This window comes from Colossoma macropomum, unplaced genomic scaffold, assembly GCF_904425465.1.
Source record: "Colossoma macropomum unplaced genomic scaffold, Colossoma_macropomum, whole genome shotgun sequence".
NCBI lineage: Eukaryota > Metazoa > Chordata > Actinopteri > Characiformes > Serrasalmidae > Colossoma > Colossoma macropomum.
Genome location: NW_023494789.1, coordinates 42558295 through 42576903, shown reverse-complemented (window position 1 = coordinate 42576903; position 18609 = coordinate 42558295). Strand labels below are relative to the sequence as shown.

The 18609-nt window shown below is 38.6% G+C and overlaps 1 protein-coding gene across 1 annotated transcript; it reads right to left on the bottom strand.

Moving 5' to 3' along the window:
* Window positions 1-2807: 2807 nt before the first annotated feature.
* Window positions 2808-18609, bottom strand: dgke (diacylglycerol kinase, epsilon). Its single transcript, XM_036571404.1, has 11 exons — window positions 17291-18609; window positions 14200-14359; window positions 12176-12295; window positions 11246-11389; window positions 9986-10143; window positions 9342-9390; window positions 9140-9253; window positions 8077-8148; window positions 6872-6999; window positions 5543-5654; window positions 2808-4811 (listed from the first exon to the last, which is right to left on the bottom strand). Exons 1-11 carry the CDS (start codon window positions 17710-17712, stop codon window positions 4584-4586), a joined length of 1707 nt encoding a protein of 568 aa, XP_036427297.1. The 5' UTR covers window positions 17713-18609; the 3' UTR covers window positions 2808-4583.

Genomic DNA, 18609 nt, shown 5'->3' with positions numbered 1-18609 from the left:
GACACTGAGGTGTTTAAAAACTCCAGCAGCACTGCTGTGTCTGATCCACTCATACCAGCACAACACACACTAACACTACAGTGCTGAGAATGATCCACCACCCAAATAATTCCTGCTTTCTGGTGGTCCTCTGGGGGTCCTGACCACTGAGGAACAGTGAGAGGGGGGGTAACAAAGTATGCAGAGAAACAAACGGACTGCTGTCTGTAGTTGTAGAACTACAAAGTGCACCTATATAGTAAGTGGAGCTGATAAAATGGACAATGACTGTAGAAACAAGGAGGTGGTCATAAGGTTATGGCTGATCGCTGTAAATAAAGTGTCTGAGGTGTATTATAATCACACAGCCAGAGATCAGAGGTGTATGTAAAAATATTTATTATGGGTTCAGTTCTAAAACTTGAGCTTTACATTCACTTCCACACCAAAATTTCACACTCATCTCCTCAGGCATATCCAACACAGTTAGTATTTAGCACATGGAAAACGATTGCCTTCAAGCGTATGTGAATTCAAGAGTGATTTTAAGGTTGCTTTGGGGGTTTTGTGAAGCAAAACTGCGATATTTCTGATATTTCTCAGCCACAAGCCTAGAAGTCAAGCAGGACAGGATTTAATGTTGATTTCTGACTTTATTTTTCCAGCTTAATGAAAAATGTTGCTTTGGAGAAGCAAATTCACTTCATCTAACAGTTAAAAACAATATTCTCATTTAAGCTCTATAAGCTTTTACATTCTCCTTTATTCTGTAATAATAATTATGAGAATATGAAGCAATTTCATTCAAATGATCCTTTCACCATAAATATAACCTGTGAACAGCAAAACCACTTCATTTACAACCTCCATTTTTGTACAGTAGTCAGATTTTGTAGGAGTTACTACATGGAACGGTTCTATAACTATAATAATAAATACTGACTTTATGAATGGAATCGCCACAACACAGTATATAATCATTTTCACAGTCTCAACATCAAACAGCACCCACGACCGAACACAATCAAATCAAAAACCCCATAACAAATGATTCAAAATAACAGGGCAGATTAACCACATTTCTAATTCATAAAATTCACTCGTCCATACATTCATTCATTCAGCTCAGAGGCCCTGTCACTTTCCCCCCATATGAAAATGGAACATATGAGAATATACTGTAATATATCATTACATCGCAACATATAAGTAAAAAATGTAATGCATTGTCAATATACTACTTTATATAAAAATTAAAGGGCCCATATTCTACATTTTATGTATTTTATTTTTCCTGCCTGTGGTCTGCTTAATCTGGGCTGAAACACTTTTTATAACTTCAACATAAGTGGGTGGAGCTGAACTGCTGTAGGCTGAATAAGCGCATATATATATATATATATATGTGTGTATATATGAATAAGTTGATTTTTGTGACATCATAAAAGCTATGAGTTCAAAAAAGTGTTTTTGCATCAAACTATTTTGAGAAAAATTCTCCATGATTTTAAATATAATGTGTTGTATTTTCATTACATTACATATCGAGATATATATTAAATACGCTGTAATGTATTGTCATTATATTATGTAACAACATAAACAAACTCTATTGTAATGTATTTTCAATATGTAACAACACAAATGAAACATATCATAATGTATCATCATTATATTACAATCTATGAATGAAATATAATGTATTTTCAATATATTCCATTTTTGTTATGGGATCAATGCTCGGTAAACAGATCGAGAGACGTTTTCTCCCGGCAGCAAAGCAAAGCATGACAGAAACATAATCAAAACAGAAAAATGCAGATGTATGGTGCTCCGCTCAGTGGTTTTGACACGTCACACTGGTAAACAACCTGACTTCTAAAATAAACATCTCTTGTATTTCTCTGTACAAACAGGCATCAGTTTTTGTTATAAAATCTCTTGACAATTCTATGGCTTAACCTAGAGCTGCTTTTTAATACAACCAGAACATTAATATAAATATTGGCAATGCAATATCAATGGGCAACTGATGAAAATAAACGTGTTTTTGAATAAGACACTGTGGAAGACAATTTTTCCTACATTGAAAGAAGGAATGGATGGAATTTGCTTGATTCAAATGTGCACATCATTTCCATGTGTAATGAGTTCCCCAACAGCCCCCCTCCCCCCAATATTTCAAATTAACTTGCTTACTTAGCTTTTACATTTTTTAAAAGCTGTATTTTTTTTCTTTCAGTGCACAGTCGGGGTTAACCGTAACAGACTGAGGGGCGAGTTTGTAACCATCACTGTAAAGTCTGGTAAAACACTGCAAGGACTATTCAATACAATTCTTTGTTGTAAAAATATTTAATAAGATAAACCATTAAGCTGTATTAGACACCAGCAAATTTATTCCTGACCACAAAGTAGAACAGCAAATATCAGCAAAAGAATACCGATTATATTTTATTTACATTATATCTGTATTACTTTTTGCTTTTGATCAATCTGTGCAAAAGAACGTCCATACGTACATAACAGTTATGAATATATATGGTGGGATATAGAGTTCTGTCATTGTTTACTTGTAAGGTCTTAGTTGTAACAGCATGTTATAAAAATTTACACCATCAAGTTTTACAAATTTGCTTCAATTTGAACAGTGACCAAAAAAAATGTTTCAAAATTTACAAGACTACTACAACAAGACTATTTACAACTATGTGGATTTACATACATTATATATATATATATATATATATATATATATATATATATATATATATATATATACACATATATATATATATGCACACACATTTTCATGTAAAAGTGCTGTGCATATCTGAATCAAGTGAATTCAAAACATTACCGTTTTCAGTCTATGTTAAACTTGGATTTCTTCCTCTTTTAAAACAAATGACATCATGAAGTTCACAAACTGCAACAGTACAAAAGTGATCAGGTCAGGATTCAATCCAGAAAAGCCTTTTAGTCTAATAATTATCAGTGGGTTTTAAATAAACTACAAGGCAAATAGCAATTGCAATATGTAGCAATATAATCACAATAATCATATTTTGTCCATATCGTGCAGCCCTTCTGTACGATAATCTCTAAAATATTCTCCTGCATTCACACAGGAACATTTGGCTCATCAGTTCTCTTTCTGAACACTACGTGTGGTGGATTGGCAAGTCGTGGGCTTTGGGTTTAACCAACCTCACATGTACTGGAAAGACATTTTAACCAAGCAATGTTTAGGAATATATTCAGTGTGAACTAGGCTTTAAATATAAGACGTAACTTAAGACACAGAATACCAGTGCATTAAGGAATGGAAAAAAGGCAAAATAAATATAAGTGGAAAAGATATGAAAATAACTCTGAGGTGCTTTTTTGGTCCTGTGATTTGAAGCTGCAGGTGAGAGTAAACATGTTTATAGTGCATTTGCTTGAAGAGCTCTCTATAGAGGTTTATAATGTATGTATTGTGTGTGTAGTTACACACATGCTGGGTACTGACCCTTTAATAATGTGTAAAATCTGTTGTGAACATTTTTATCATTAAAAAAATTGTTTTTTTTCAGTGTACAAATCTCACCTTTAGCTTCTTCAAGACCAAAAATTTTAACAAAAAGATCTGAACAAGAAAAGCTGGAGGCCGGTAAAGCAAAGTCAATGGAACATCATTCGCATAGGTCTACAATCTACTTCATATTTAAGAAGCAAATATTAGTCAGGATCGTCCATAAACACAAAGGAAAAGTGGATATATGTAATAAATATATACATCCGACCGACCTCCCAACTAACCTACAGATTTATGGCCAAAAACACAAAGTTATTGCACAAAACTCAAGTAAGAATTTTGCAGTGAGTTTTCATAAGACGGTCCAGAATGGGACACAGTATCAGTGCATATTTTCATCATTCATACAGCATGCCACTGAAAAGACCTTCAGTGCTAGATTCAGTTACAGTCACAGTCACAGTTAGCCACACTGTATGATTTGGTGCTCTAAAATCACACACTGTGGCTTTTAATATGCTTTGTATTCGCTGAAGGTGTAAATGTAAGTTAACAAAGCTATTTATCTTAGTATGGCTGGAACATAAGCCCAAAATGAAGACTGTCCAATACAGACGTCTCTTAACCTCTCCTCCTGTTGGACAGGCTTCAATTTGGCCTAAAGTTATCGGGCTATCTGAGAAAACCTGCTTTGTTTTTCCTAGATTTGAGGGTTATTTGACGCCAGCGACCCCTTGTGGACAGCTGAAGAAATGTAAGTGCTGTGGAAAAGTTGGTGAGAGCTATGTATTATTCCCAACCATACAGCACTAATACAGGGCCACTTTCCACAGATCAAGTCTAGACTAAAAGGAATTTAAATACTCTTAGCAATGCAGTTTGATCAAAGGCTAGGCTTAATCCAGTTATTTAGCCCCAATATTGTGTCACGTGTGTGTTCCCCCAGTTATATAGCCTTAAACAATACTATATTGAGTCTCTATAACTGGGAATACCACAGTAGCTCTGAGAGAGGCTTCTGTTCTCCATGCTGGCTGTGTAAATTGTAAATGGCTGCAGATTATAAAGAGGTGCAGCTAAAGCCTTACAGTGACTGTGCGCTTTTCTCCGTATCACTGCACTTTGTGGTGCGGTTAGCTGTGTGCCCTTCAGCCTCAGAGGCGCTGGAGTCTTCATCGTCATCGTCGGTGTGCTCAGCGCTGTGGTACAGCATGAGTGCCTGGGTTTTATGGGTAATGGTGATGGTGCAGGGGCCCTGCGCCCACGGCTCTCCGTCAACCTGCATCGGCATGCGGGAACTCTTCAGGACCAGCTGAGGAACCACACACAGACAAAAAGGACACAACTATAACTTTACAAAGCTAACTTTCAGAGCAGAGCTGGAACTTTAACCCAAAATGAAGACTTACCAATAATAAAAAAAAATAAATAAAAAATAATAATAAAAAAAAAATCACCAGAATCACATCAAAAGTGTGTTGACTTACTAGGGCTGCACAGTATCTCATTTGTTAATCATTTAATTGTAATTTTGGTCTTTGCAATAATGATATGGCAGAGGACTGCAATATGCAAACGAGCCCTTTGAACAATCCATTATATAATTATTATTATTACTAGTGCTGTGGGTGGGCAAAACAGAAAATCACGATACATGATGCGCATGATCATTTTTAGACACAATAAAATGTGCTAGCAATGTAACACTTAAAACTTGCTATCAAAACTATGAATACAATGATTATTCAGCCCTTCACATACTACACTGCATGCAATCCTATTCAACAGGGCAAATTATGGCCTCTTTTTAATGAGACAAGCAGGTGGTCAGTGTTCTGTAATCATTGATATGTTCAGAAAAGCATACTGTGCATCACAAAAACAAAAATGATCAGAATAATGATAAAATATTATCGTAAGTATCCTAAGTACTGCAGTGACTCAAAAAATATAATACACATTGTTTATCGAGAAAATGTAAGTATCACACAATTTATATTTTTGCCATATCGCCCACCCCTAACACACTCAGTTATTTCTCACCCTCACTGTGTGTGCCTGGCCCAGTCTGACAGGGTTGGCGAGTTTAACCTGGATCTGAGCGCAGTGGAATGAGCCAAACACTCCGACTACCTCCAGCAGACCGTCGTCCAGCCTAGAGAACCACACAGATAAACAGACACACATGACTAAATTATTACAAAGAGAGCAGAACAGCAGGAGTAACTCTTCACGCTGAAAACAAGATTTTTAAGATGAAGCTCCAGATGAAGCTGAAAGACTCACTGAACCGCATTCCACACTGAAACGACTCTGTGAACACAGCACTCGGGATGAGTTTCCACTGTTAGCTTTTCAAAACTGTTAGAACCTTTTCAAAAAGGTTCTATATAGAACAATCTACAGCACATTCCCCATCAATCTAAAGAACACTTCACCATGCAAAGAGTTCTTTGAGTGTTCATGGTTCTATATAGAACCATTTTCTTCACTAAAAACCTTTGAAGAACCATCTTTAAAAGTGTAAAAAACCAAATTACCCTCATTTTTACATTTTTTTTTAAATAAAATGCAAACGTTGTTAAAGTTATGCCAATCATGGAAATGACACTGCCTGTTTTGAATTTCACTGTTTCTGTGATGTCCCAAGAACCAATTAATTTACATATACCCACCTATTCAGCATTCAGTAGGTTAGCTCCACCCATTCACACTGGGGTAAGGCACAATACAGGGTAGCGAATCAGAACAGAAGTCATTTACATATCATTATACATCAGGCACAGAAATAATCAGCACTGTTTTTGGTACATTAAACCACAAAAATGGTATAAGTGGTCCTCAGGAGAAAAAAAAAAAAAATACTACATGGGCCCTTTAGGGTACTCACAGTGAAGTTGTGGACCCTTAAAAAACCCATACTCTACATTTTCCTAACATTTTTCCAATTCCTCATTTCTTCATCCCTTTAGTATTAAACAGGCTGTTTTGGATACTGCGTCTTTAAGACTGATATATGTAAATGATGTGAATGTTCAGATTGGCCGCCCTGTTTTGTGCTTTGTTCAAAAGCAATCCAGGTTGCTGGAATGTAGAACAAACTTAAGATGGGACTGCAATCCACAGAGATGAGATAAAGCAATTTCAGCTGCTCATTTTTGATGTGTGGATCCTTTGAAAGACTGCGATGATGCATTTTGAAGAACAACACATCACTTCAATGGAAATGGGTGGGGCCGAAGCAGCATTGGAGGAATGAGGAGTCAAACATGACATCACAAGCAATGTTAACAATGTTTATTTACCACTGAGAGTGTTTTGTTTTCAAAAAAACAAATGAATTTTTCCATATGCACCCTTTAAGTATCTCACCGTGTTGGGGGGCACGGCTCGTCCCCCATCCCCTCCCACAGCCGGCAGCCTCCGCCCCAGTAACCAATGTTACACACGATGATTCCCTCTAGACTGGGCAAAGCCACCCGCTCGCCATCCAGCTCCAGCTGCAGAACAGACACACAACACAAACATTTTAGTATGACAGCAGTCCAGGGTCTGTCTCAGAAAGCAGGTGCTCTTACTTAGCCAGGTTACTGTGAGCTTCTGACTCTGGATTTTCAGTCTCCTGACAGTTAATCACTTCTTACCCGGATACATTATCATGGCAGCACATATGCTGCATGCCTAAACCGGTCCAGTGTCGGGTAATTTAGGATCGTAAACAGCTCTTGGACCAATCAGGGACAGTCCTCTGACAGAGGTGGCCCTTCAGGGCTTTTTCAGCTTAGTATTTTTACTTTGTGACGTTTGTGGCATGAAAAATATCACATTTCATTGGAGGAAAGAAATCATAGCACATAGATACCAAAAGCAGCGATTACTCCAAAGAGCACAGTGGCAGTGGAGACAGAGCTGCTTTTAAAAAACAGTTTTAAATATTTAATAAATTAAAAAAATATTTATTAAATATTTAAAAATATTTTTCAAAAACAGCTCTGTCTCCACTGCCACTGTGCCACTGGACTGAAACTGAACTGCTCTCCGACACCTAAATTCAAAACACACCAAAAAAGGTTTTATTTATGCTTTTGATTTTTTAGCAAGAACCATATGAGGTAATAAAGAAAGACTTTTTATTGCTGATAAAACCTGCTTTCAATGCATGTAAACACACTGAAACTTTTACTGGCAAAATCTGGTTTTCTCCAGTTATCAGATTATTAAGTGCATGTAAACACACTCAATGAGAGACAACTGAGCTGATAGTAAATAACAACAGTATAATAACAATATGTAGCTGCAGAATGTGTCACTAATAGTATTAGTGCATAGTCCACGCACAGTGGACAAAATTTTGGTGCATCCCTAATTACATTTTCCTCTTAAAAAAAAATCAGCTGCTTGACGACTTCTCATCTTTGTTATAAACGCTACACTTTCATGTGCATGTGAAGGAGAATAATCACAGCTTTGTCATATGTAAACCTGGGTCAACAGAGGTAGCTGTTAACTGCTGTCACAAAACAGCGGCTGCGTCTTTCAGCTGAAACCTGGGTGGCTAAAAGGGTTAAAATATTCACCTCAATTCTTTTGTCCAAGTCTTTGCACTCCTGCACTAGACAGTCTTTGGTACCGTAGAGGAAATACACCGCCTGCAGGACGACAGATTACAGCACAGTGAATAACATAACCACAACTTTGGGAAAAGAATAAACAAAGACCATGTACACACAGCGGTGGACCTGCGTCCAGAGTCCATTGCTTTGGCAGTAAGGAGCTGTGCTGTTTTGTATTTTTATGTATTTTTTTAAAAGCATTATAAATCACATAGGTATGGCTTACCCTTCAATTATTACAAACCTTAGACATTTTGAAATAATTACATTACAACGGTAATGATAATGTATTTTTTTATATTACAACTATATGTTAAAATTAGGGCTGATCTATATGGACATAAAACGTGATGTGCCTTAAAGCTGCTGGATATTGTGGCTACTATACGAGAAAAGATAGATTCAATTTCTCATTAATTAATAATAAATAATTATTAAAATTTTTTAATCAAAAGTACAAAATTCACCATTGTGCAGAACAGTGTCTCTAAAATCAAACAGTGTACTCATAACCATCTCATGCAATAATCTTCTGTGAGGGAGCTTTTAGAGGTGGACGTCCAGTTCCTATCACCACCACTTTGAACAGTCCGTATGCTTCTCTAGAATGGAGCATTTCACACCAAACCACTCTGAATGACTCTGTTTACATCTTAACCATTTAATTGTGCAACAATTTTGAAAAATTGGTGGCATTCTTCTGTAAAAAGCTCCTTATGGTGATGCAGGTTTGTTGTGACAGCAGGTTTGTTGAGCCATTACCGCTTCGTACATTTGAAACACTTAAGCAAGAAAAATCTCCCTACTAACAGTACATTCCCACGAGTGTCACTCTAATGCATGTACTGTAATTTGATCTGGTCTGTCATTGCAGCATTGCAGTCCTTAATAAATGTGCTCATCATGGACACACGATAAAAATATCGTTAATTCTGCAGCTCCAGTTAAAATACTGTATCATTACACAGTGTTATCTTGTTTATGATACTGTATTGTAATATCAGTAGACTTGCAGTCATACTCAGACCTTGTTGATGATGCGGCTGGAGAAGAAGGATGGCGTTTTTTCGCGGTGAGCGTGGAAGTTCAGGGCCATCAGAGCGTCTGGACCCACAGAGAAATAATTATTCATGGACAAAACCTGCAGAGAGATCAAATAAAATCAGACAAACTCAAATTAATAAATAAACAAATCCTAAACTATTCGTCTCAATGGTGGCTGCTCTGACCTTTGGCTTGCGGAAGTAGTTTCCTTTGGAGGCGACTTGAACTTTCCACCTGGAAGATTAGAAGAAACACAAGTGCAGGAGTTAGCTACACCCTTAAAAAAGACAGTTCTTCAAGGGTTCTTTAGTAAAGACAATGGTTCTCTATAGAACCATGAACACTCAAACAACCATCTGCATGCTTAAATGGTTCTTTGCATCATGAACGGGTTCTTCAGATTGATGAAAAATGTGCATAAATGTGATAGACAGTTCTATATAGAACCTATTTGAAAAGGCTTCTATATAGCACCAAATAGGGTTCTTCTATTCCTACAAGCTTGAGATCATAACAAAAGAAGAACCTTTTTGCTGCTATATAGAACCATGTTCAAAAAGGTGCTATATAGAACCATCTATAGCACATTCTCCATCAATCTGAAGAACGCTTTTACGATGCAAAGAACCCTTTAATCATATATAGGGATCAACTTATCAGCAAAACTTATAAATGTGCTGACCCTATCCCTAGACACACTGTTTTCAGGTTTGATACATTTCTGAGGTCAAGATTCAATTTGATTTTTGCTATTTTATGTCTTAAAATGAACCTACAGAGCTTTAATTCTACATTATAGATTATATACTGATCAGCAGTGTAAACTGACCTGTCCATCTTGACCACCTCGGCCTCCAGGACGCTCCTGATGACCTGCTCGATGGGAATCTCCCCGGCGTAGCCCGAACCCCAGCCCAGAGAGTTAGACAGATCATTGCCCGTCCCCAGCGGCAGGATGGTGACACGAGGAATAAACTGATCCTGACCCTGAGAAAGACAGGGGAGAGAGAGAGAGAGAGAGAGAGAGAGAGAGAGAGAGAGAGAGAATACTACATTAAATATATTACATGCACGTTTTAACACCCCCTGATCAAATTTGTTTTGTTTATTTTCTAAGTGAAAATATGTTAACACATGCTCTAGAGAGACTGATATATGATATTATTTGATCATTTTAGTGCACAAGTTTAAGATCTTGGACAAAAATAAACCATAAAATATAAAACATGTACCATAACTTTTGCACAAATCACATTTTATGTTTTATTTTTTTCCAATATGTTAAACTCACATAGACAGTAATTGTGCATTAAAATAAAAGGTTTTTCTATTGTTACGGTGTCAAGCTTTTAACAACAGAAGAACCCTTTTGGGTATATAGAATGCTTTTCAGAAAGGTTCTAAATAGAACCATCTACAGCACATTTATGCATATTTTCCATCAATATGAAGAACCCTTTTATGATGCAAAGAGCCACTCAATCATGCAAAGGGTTTATTAAATGTTCATGGTTCTATATATACTAAAAACCCATAATTTATAAATACAAATTACAGAAATATTAACAATATAATTCTTTAGAAATTTTAGAGGTGGCCAATATGGCAAAAATCCAATATTGCGGTACTTCAAGACATTTTTACAATACATGATGTGACAGTATTTATTTTTTCGCATATTTGATTGTAACTTAAAAAGGAACCAGTAGTGCTACATTAAAAAAAAATACTATCAAAAACTGTGAATGATTTTTATTCAATATTTGGCATATTGTGATGCACTAAATCCAGTTCAACAGAACTAATTTTGCTCTCATTGTAATAAAACATGCATGCAGAAAACAGTATACATGAAGCTTTCTACTTTGTAATGTAGCCTAATTTCAAATCACAATAACAACATATATATTGTAATATTGCCCAGCCATAGAAGAATTACAGTGTAATTACATAAAGTTACATAATTACAGTCAAAAATCTTATAGCGCTCTAAACAAGTTTGAGGAGCTGGCGTTGGGTTTTGTCAGCTGCAGGTTGTACCTACAGTTTGAGGTTTGAGTATTGATGTAATGAAGTTGTGTGTGAGCACCTTCAGTTTCATGGTGTCGATGGCGTCCAGCACCCAGCCCACCGTACCGTCTCCTCCACACACCAACACGCGAACAGCGCCAGGGGGCAGCAGAGTGCACAGCTGCAGAGCTTTAGCTGGAGCTATCTCTGACAGATCAAACACCTGCACCACACCACACGTTCAGTTACTCACTTCGCACTGGGAGCATCTTCATCATATATATATGTTTGGAGGTGCAAATGGACCTCTCTACCACATCCCATAAATACTCGACTGATGCAAACGTGCAGCCCACATCATTCACCGGGACTCTCCAGAATGCTTCTCAAACCAATTCTGGATAACTTGGGCCCTAATGGTGCATTGAATTAACCAAATTCAATTGACTATTGGGTTCAATTTCACCAGCCACACCCAGGCAGGCTGCCAGACCTGCTGAATCCAGGTCTGAGCTGTAAATATTAACATGTTTAATATTTACAATGCACAATCAGAGCCCAGACTGGACTGGGAGCTGATCGGATGAGTAAAGATTGGGTTATGGATGCTCCACAGCACAGGATAATCTGGGAAGATCATTGTTTAAGATCACCCTGATATCTGGAGACCTTTTGCAATTGTTGGACGGAGCAAATCAGCCTCAAAATTGGCCTGATTATCCTGTAGTGTGATCCAGCGATAAAACTAAAAAAGCAAAGTTCAGGCACCAAACATGTATTGGCTGACCATATTGGGGTACGGGGGAACACTGTGTAAATCAGACTTTTGAGTGAACTGTTGCTTTAATAGATTAACACCTTTTTGTAAATATAGTAGTGGATACTAACAGTTAAACAGACCCACAAGCAACAATACCATATTTCAGCATTTGTTTCTTCTCTTAATGCATTTGTTTTGACATTTTAAAGTTTATGATCTATCTTTCTGCTGATGCACAGAGGCAGATACCTGTACTGGGTTGAGGAGGGTGCGAAACTCCCCCAGCAGCACTTCTCCCATGTTGTTTCCACTGCGCGTGTTGGCCAGCACCAGCAGGGGGCTCCACGCACTCCCACACGCTGCGGCGAGCTGCAGCAAAGACACACCAGTCAGGACAACAGACAGATCAACAGTACATCTCTATAATTAACTCTCACTAATTACTGTTATTAAAATAGTGAGTCCAGCTGCTGGAACATGGCCACTCAGGACACTTACATAGAAAGAAGCAAATCATCACCAAAGAGTAACTACAGGAAAATGAAAAAACTTTAGCTCATAATGAAGGTAATGTACAAAGATTTTTTTCCAAGTAAATTTAGATAATTTCTATTAGACTGTTCATCACAAAATTTTCACACAATGTGAAGGGCAGCTGGAAAAATGGAGATACAATGTTTTTGTGACAATATGTTTTTTGGAAATTATTACATCTAATTGGAAATGTACTGATTTCTAATCATTACTGAGATCTTCTCCATCAAAAAGTACATTAAGCACTATTCAAACAGGATTTGTTTTCCATGAGTGTGTGGGTAATTACTGCTGTTTTCAGTGGTTTTAGACCCATCTGAATGCACTGTCAGTTATTTGTACTGAGTGCGTGCTGAGTAAGAATTTAGAATCATATTCCGTGGAAAAGGAGTTTCTTAAGTATGGAGGCTCAAAGAAGTGTTTAATCATGTTCTCTGTGACTACAATCAAACCGATATGTACTGTCCTAAGTAAACCACTCAGAACATTAAAACATGAAAAAATACTTTATTTTAAGCAGTGATGTTGACTGTTGGCTGTGAATTCCCAATGCTAATGAATGCTAATGACACACTGCATTCACTTAAGAGAGTAATACAGATGTGTAGGGTAAACAACATAACAGCTACATTAAATGTTTTGACATGTTTTGTGCTCTTCACTAGAGCAAACATCCTATCTCTGTCATTTATACTGAGATTTCTTATTGCATGTGAATTGGTCATAAACATTACAGACGTCCTGTCTTACATTATTTGCATCACCACCTGCTCATGGAAAACTAATCCCATCCGAATAAATTTGGAGACGTGTATTTTCAATAAATAAGCACACTCCCCTTATCGGTTTAACGTGTTAGAGCAGATTTATTTAGAGGAAAACAATAACACACATCTAAATATTTACACCAATATTAGTGGGCATACAACCAAAGGCCACACCCATCTGATCACCTTTTTTGTGATGTCAGCACTCAGACCTATCGGGGGTTTAAACCACCTTTGGGCCAAAAGAGTTTCAATATGAGCTTTTATCAACAGTTTGGAAAAACTGATCAGTTATTAGGGTTAGCATTATTACATCATTATATTACCTAAATTATCACTTGTATGGACGTGAGGCTGAGTGCTGAAGTTGGGCTGAAAATTACATTTTTTATATATCAAAATTGAAATATGAAATAGCAATTTTTAAACTGCAAGAACTGCAATCTTTATTATAGAGTACATTATCAACAACGTTGTCTTTCACATTGTCTTTCATAAACTTTCAAAGAAAGTTTAACCTAATAACGCAGAGCCTGTGAACTGCCTGTAGATGAGTTGGACCAATCAGAAACAACAAAACACCCACATTCTGTATGTGACATCAAAACCATCTCAACTAACTGGTAGTCTGATGCCATCAGCGGGCAAGTTTCATTCCAGAAAAAGTGGACATACTGATCTTCTTGGCCAAAAAAACATTTCTGAAAATTAATTTATAGAAAATAACTGCATTTAAATCGCAATATTGGCCCCCAATTTGTTCAGCCCTAGGTTGAAGAAACCTTCTGCATAGAAACTGCTGGCATGCTGCATGAGGCACAAGTCAGAAATAGACCCAAGGCAGATACATCCTGTCTTTACTGCAATCCTAGATCTAAAACCAGGTCCTGGATCAGTGGATGGCCCCTCTTCAAGCAGACCACATTCATAAAGGTGATTCCAGATCAGTATTTAGTGATGCTATTGCATTACCTTGCAGTACTCGTCCGGGTGCCTGCGCCTCAGTTTGTTCACCTGGTACAGGTACTGTGGAGGGATGATGACGGACCGAAACTCTCCCAAATCACACTGTTCTCCTCCACTCAGGCCGGACTTACAGTCATCATGCACTGTGATCTGACACCACACACACCTGCAAACACAACCGCACACGTCATTTACGTGCTGCATTTGGACATGTTGACCTCAGGCTCACGTGCAGCTGCTTCAGTGTCCCATTCTATTGAACATCTGTATCAGCAATAGGAGTCCCAATGATTTTTCAAAAGTTCTGCTTAATTCAACAGTATGAACGTAAACAGAATCATTCAGAGTGGTTTGGTGTGAAAGATTGAACATACACATGTCTTCTGAGTTTTATATGAAAGGTTGATGATGGGAAAATAGTGCAAAACATGAAATAATAAGTCTTCTTTATGGACCATTTTGCACCATGCCTCTAGCCCCATCACCATGAATGGACTTTAAAAACAAATTTTAGGCTAAAACCATCTTGAAACAGTGTATCAGACATCAGACAGCATATTCATTTAATGTAATAACTTTCTGTGAGGGAGCTTTTAGAGGTGGATGTCTGGTTCCTATTACAACCACTATGAACAATTCTGACTCTGGTAAGTTTCTCTAGAACGATGAATTTCACAACAAACCACTCTGAATGACTTTGTTTACATATTAACCATTTAATTATGCAGACAGTTTGAGAAATTGGTGGGATTCCCTTTAAAATAGCTAAATTCACTCAAACCTCTGCATTTTTTTCATGCTACTGTATTTGTAACCCTACAGAAATGATTTTACATTTCTCTGATCAAGCAGATCCCAATTAGGGGTGGGTGATATGGCAAAACCACATACACACACACCATCTAAACTTCTTATCCTTCTGGGTCGTGGGGGGGTGCTGGAGCCTATCCCAGCTGTCATTGGGTGGAAGGCAGGATTCACCCTGGACGGGTCGCCAGTCCATCGCAGGGCAGACAGACAGACACACACATTCACACACACATAATCACACCTGGGGCAATTTAGCACGTCCAACTAGCCAGACTACATGTCTTTGAACTGTGGGAGGAAACACATGCAGACACAGGGAGAACATGCAAACTCCACTCAGAAAGGACCCTGGTCGCCTGGCTAGGAATCGAACCCAGGCCCTTCTTGCTGTGAAGAGACAGCGCTACCCATCGCACCGCATCTTGAGATGCAATTTATCCCAATAATGATAAATACTGTCATATTCTCCAGCCTTACTGGGATGTAATATATATGATACAATAAAATATCATCATATTACCCCACCCCTAGTCCCAATTTTAAAATTTTACAAGTGTGTAAGTTTTGGAATCAGCAGAAATGTACATGAAAAATATCACAGATAGGCCCATATTGGTGCATCCCTAAAAATAACCTTTGTTATAACAGCACAGCAAATAGTGTGATGAGCAGTGCAGTTTGGCAGACACAATCTTGTTTTAGACTCACATACATACAATCTGGTCCCGACTGCAATCACAGGCTCAGCAGGTGACTCAGCAGCACTGCTCTTTGCTTTACGCTGTCTGTTACAGCTGCTCTGACCCTCTGCACTGTTTTGGAGGGAGCAGCTGCCCCTGACAGATCAAATCTGCTTTTTAATCAAATTACGCGTCAGCTCCTCATTAGCAAGAAGATTAAACGTAAACTGGGACAGATGCGCTTTTACTGCTGATCTGATAACACTGGATCTGTTCTGTTTGACTAGAGAATGCTGGGCCTGCAGGGTGTGCTTCATTAAAACAGACATTGCAAAGATTTGTTACTAGGACAGGTTTAAAGCCGCAGTATGTATGACTTGTTTTGTTAAAAGGGAAAAAAGTATCATTACTGAGTGAGGAGAATAAAAACTAAACTATGGTGAACATGTGCTGCTGTAAGCCGCTGTGTAAAGCCTGAAATAATCATTTAAAAGTCAAGGGCGTAGGGTTGTGTTTTTCCCACCACGCCGTATGTCTTTACACATAAACGTCACACAGACAGGCTTGAAAAGAAGGTCCAGCTCAATGTTTAGGTCTCAAATGATCTCAAAATCAACATTATACTGATGAAGATATGATGAAAATGATAGATAATTTGCACACATCCTCTGAAGATGCGTCCTTCACCAAGTTTTGACCGAGTTCTCTTTGAATTCTCTTTCAATCATCAGTGAAGGAGATTGAAGCACAACCCATGTTACAAAATGTTTTTCTGCATGCTGCGTGCAATTACGCATTTCCACCAAAGAGGTCTCCAAATCCCCAAAACTTATATAGTGCAGCTATTTAACAAAAAAAAATCTCATTTACAGTTTCCCACTCTTACTTCAAATATTTTTGAACAGCAGAGACATGTTTGGTGTCTAAAGATTGCTTCTTTAGTTACAGCTATGAGGCTATTGGGGTGTTATGATGCACATATTAATATTAATTTTTCCACTGGGTTGTTCTGTCATGCACCGTATATTGATTACCACTTTATACCTTCCATTTTAGTAAGAAAGAAAACCTTCTGTGCCGCAACCTAACTATTTACACTTGTTTTAAAATCAATTTGTCTTGGTCTCATGCAAAAATTTCTGTTTCTGTTAATTGAAGTTGAACCAGATACTGCACTGTTTTGGCACGTAGACTTTGATAAACAAAAAAAACAAAAAATAAACACAAAAACAAAAAAACGCTCCTAATTTTTTACTTCTATATTGAAAATGTGTCATTATCCACAAACCTACAATGCATCTCATATCATGAACTGTGTGTTGTGAAAATGTTTTGAAATATCGTGATACATCACTTGTACCATATTACGCATCCCCAGTTCCAACCACAATCTGTCACACCTGCTGGGTGGTGGCAGAAACTAGATCTCCACTGGGTTTGTGACCACTGGTGCAAACTGTTTGTCCAGTCACGTTTGTGTACTAAGAGTCTTGTGAGGCTAAATTATGCACTGAATAGTTTTCTAAAGAATCAATCAGAGATTTTCAGCCACAGATTCCTTAGGTTCTTCACTAAAGCAAGATTACCTTGGCACATTCTGTACCTACCTGTAGTCGCAGAGTTTAGGCTGCGTCCCGCACTGCTGTTTGCAGACGGTGCAGTAGCTGGCCAGAGGAACGTTCCCCCGAACCCAGCGGTGAAGGAAGCTGCCGTCTGCCTGCACCGGAGCCATGATCTCTTTACAGGGCAGTGTGTGATCGGCCCTCCGGACGCAGAGCTCATCGGAGCAGATCCCGCAGCACTCGCAGAAGGCCCCCTGCAAGATGGGCTGGGTGCACACGCAGCAATAGGTGGGCTTGTTGAAGAGGTCTGTGTAGTGCCAGCCATGCTTACTCCTGCGGAAGAGGTCCTTGAGCTGCACCTTACGCTTGGGGCGCTGGAAACTGCACCACAGGGTGATGAGGACGGGCAGCAGCACGGCAAGGCCAGTCCAGAGGAGCAGGGTCCAGTCCTCCCGGGAATCCTCCATGGTCGGAGACGGTTGGAGAAAGGGGGTTGACTAACTAATTACTAATGCAGAACAAACGGTTTAGAGCAGTTTGTCAGTAAGAGCTGAAAGTACCACATCTGAAGGAGCCCATATCATCAGATCACTGCTTGTAGCCTACACAAGCCTTCTAGATAGCTGTCCAACAACATGCATCAAATTCCAAGCTCCAAATCAGCAGCAACCACGCCAGGTTACACACAGATCACATAAGCATGCCAGAGTGCTCAGATCATCTGTATGGATCATTACATTTGAACACGCCATCAACCAAAATGCATCAAACTCCAACCATCCTGGCTTAGAACATTTTACAAGTGCAGATCACAACACTAAACTGCAGATCACAACACTAAACTGCCTAAACTGCATCTGTATCAACTTGGCTCAGTACCTTACCATCAGGAATGAGCTCATCTGCATGATCTGCATGATCTGCTGGGATCTGAGCTCAGAGCTTCCACACTGCCTTTAGACAAAATGAATGAAAGTTCTCCAAGCCACTGGTGAGCAGAAACCATCCCAAGGTCAACGTTATGAACATATTATCTATGCAAGTCACAACAGAACACCAACCTGCATCTGGAAAACAATTTAACTCCACTTCCTCCTCCTGTAGCCCTTCAGCCAGACATCTTCATCAACTCCAGCATCTCAAAACAAACCTCAGCCTCACTCTGACCCACAGCTGGAGCTCCTACTGAACTCTACAGCCGGCTGCGTTCACGTTTAACACCAAGGAGAAAGCCTTTAGAGCTGGATACCGCAATATAAACCACCATATGCGCGGAAAACGCTGAACAAAGCTGTTAAGCAGCTGTTCTTTAACCGTCTGTGAGCTCCTCAACTCAGCTCTTCTCCATCGGATCTCAGATCCGG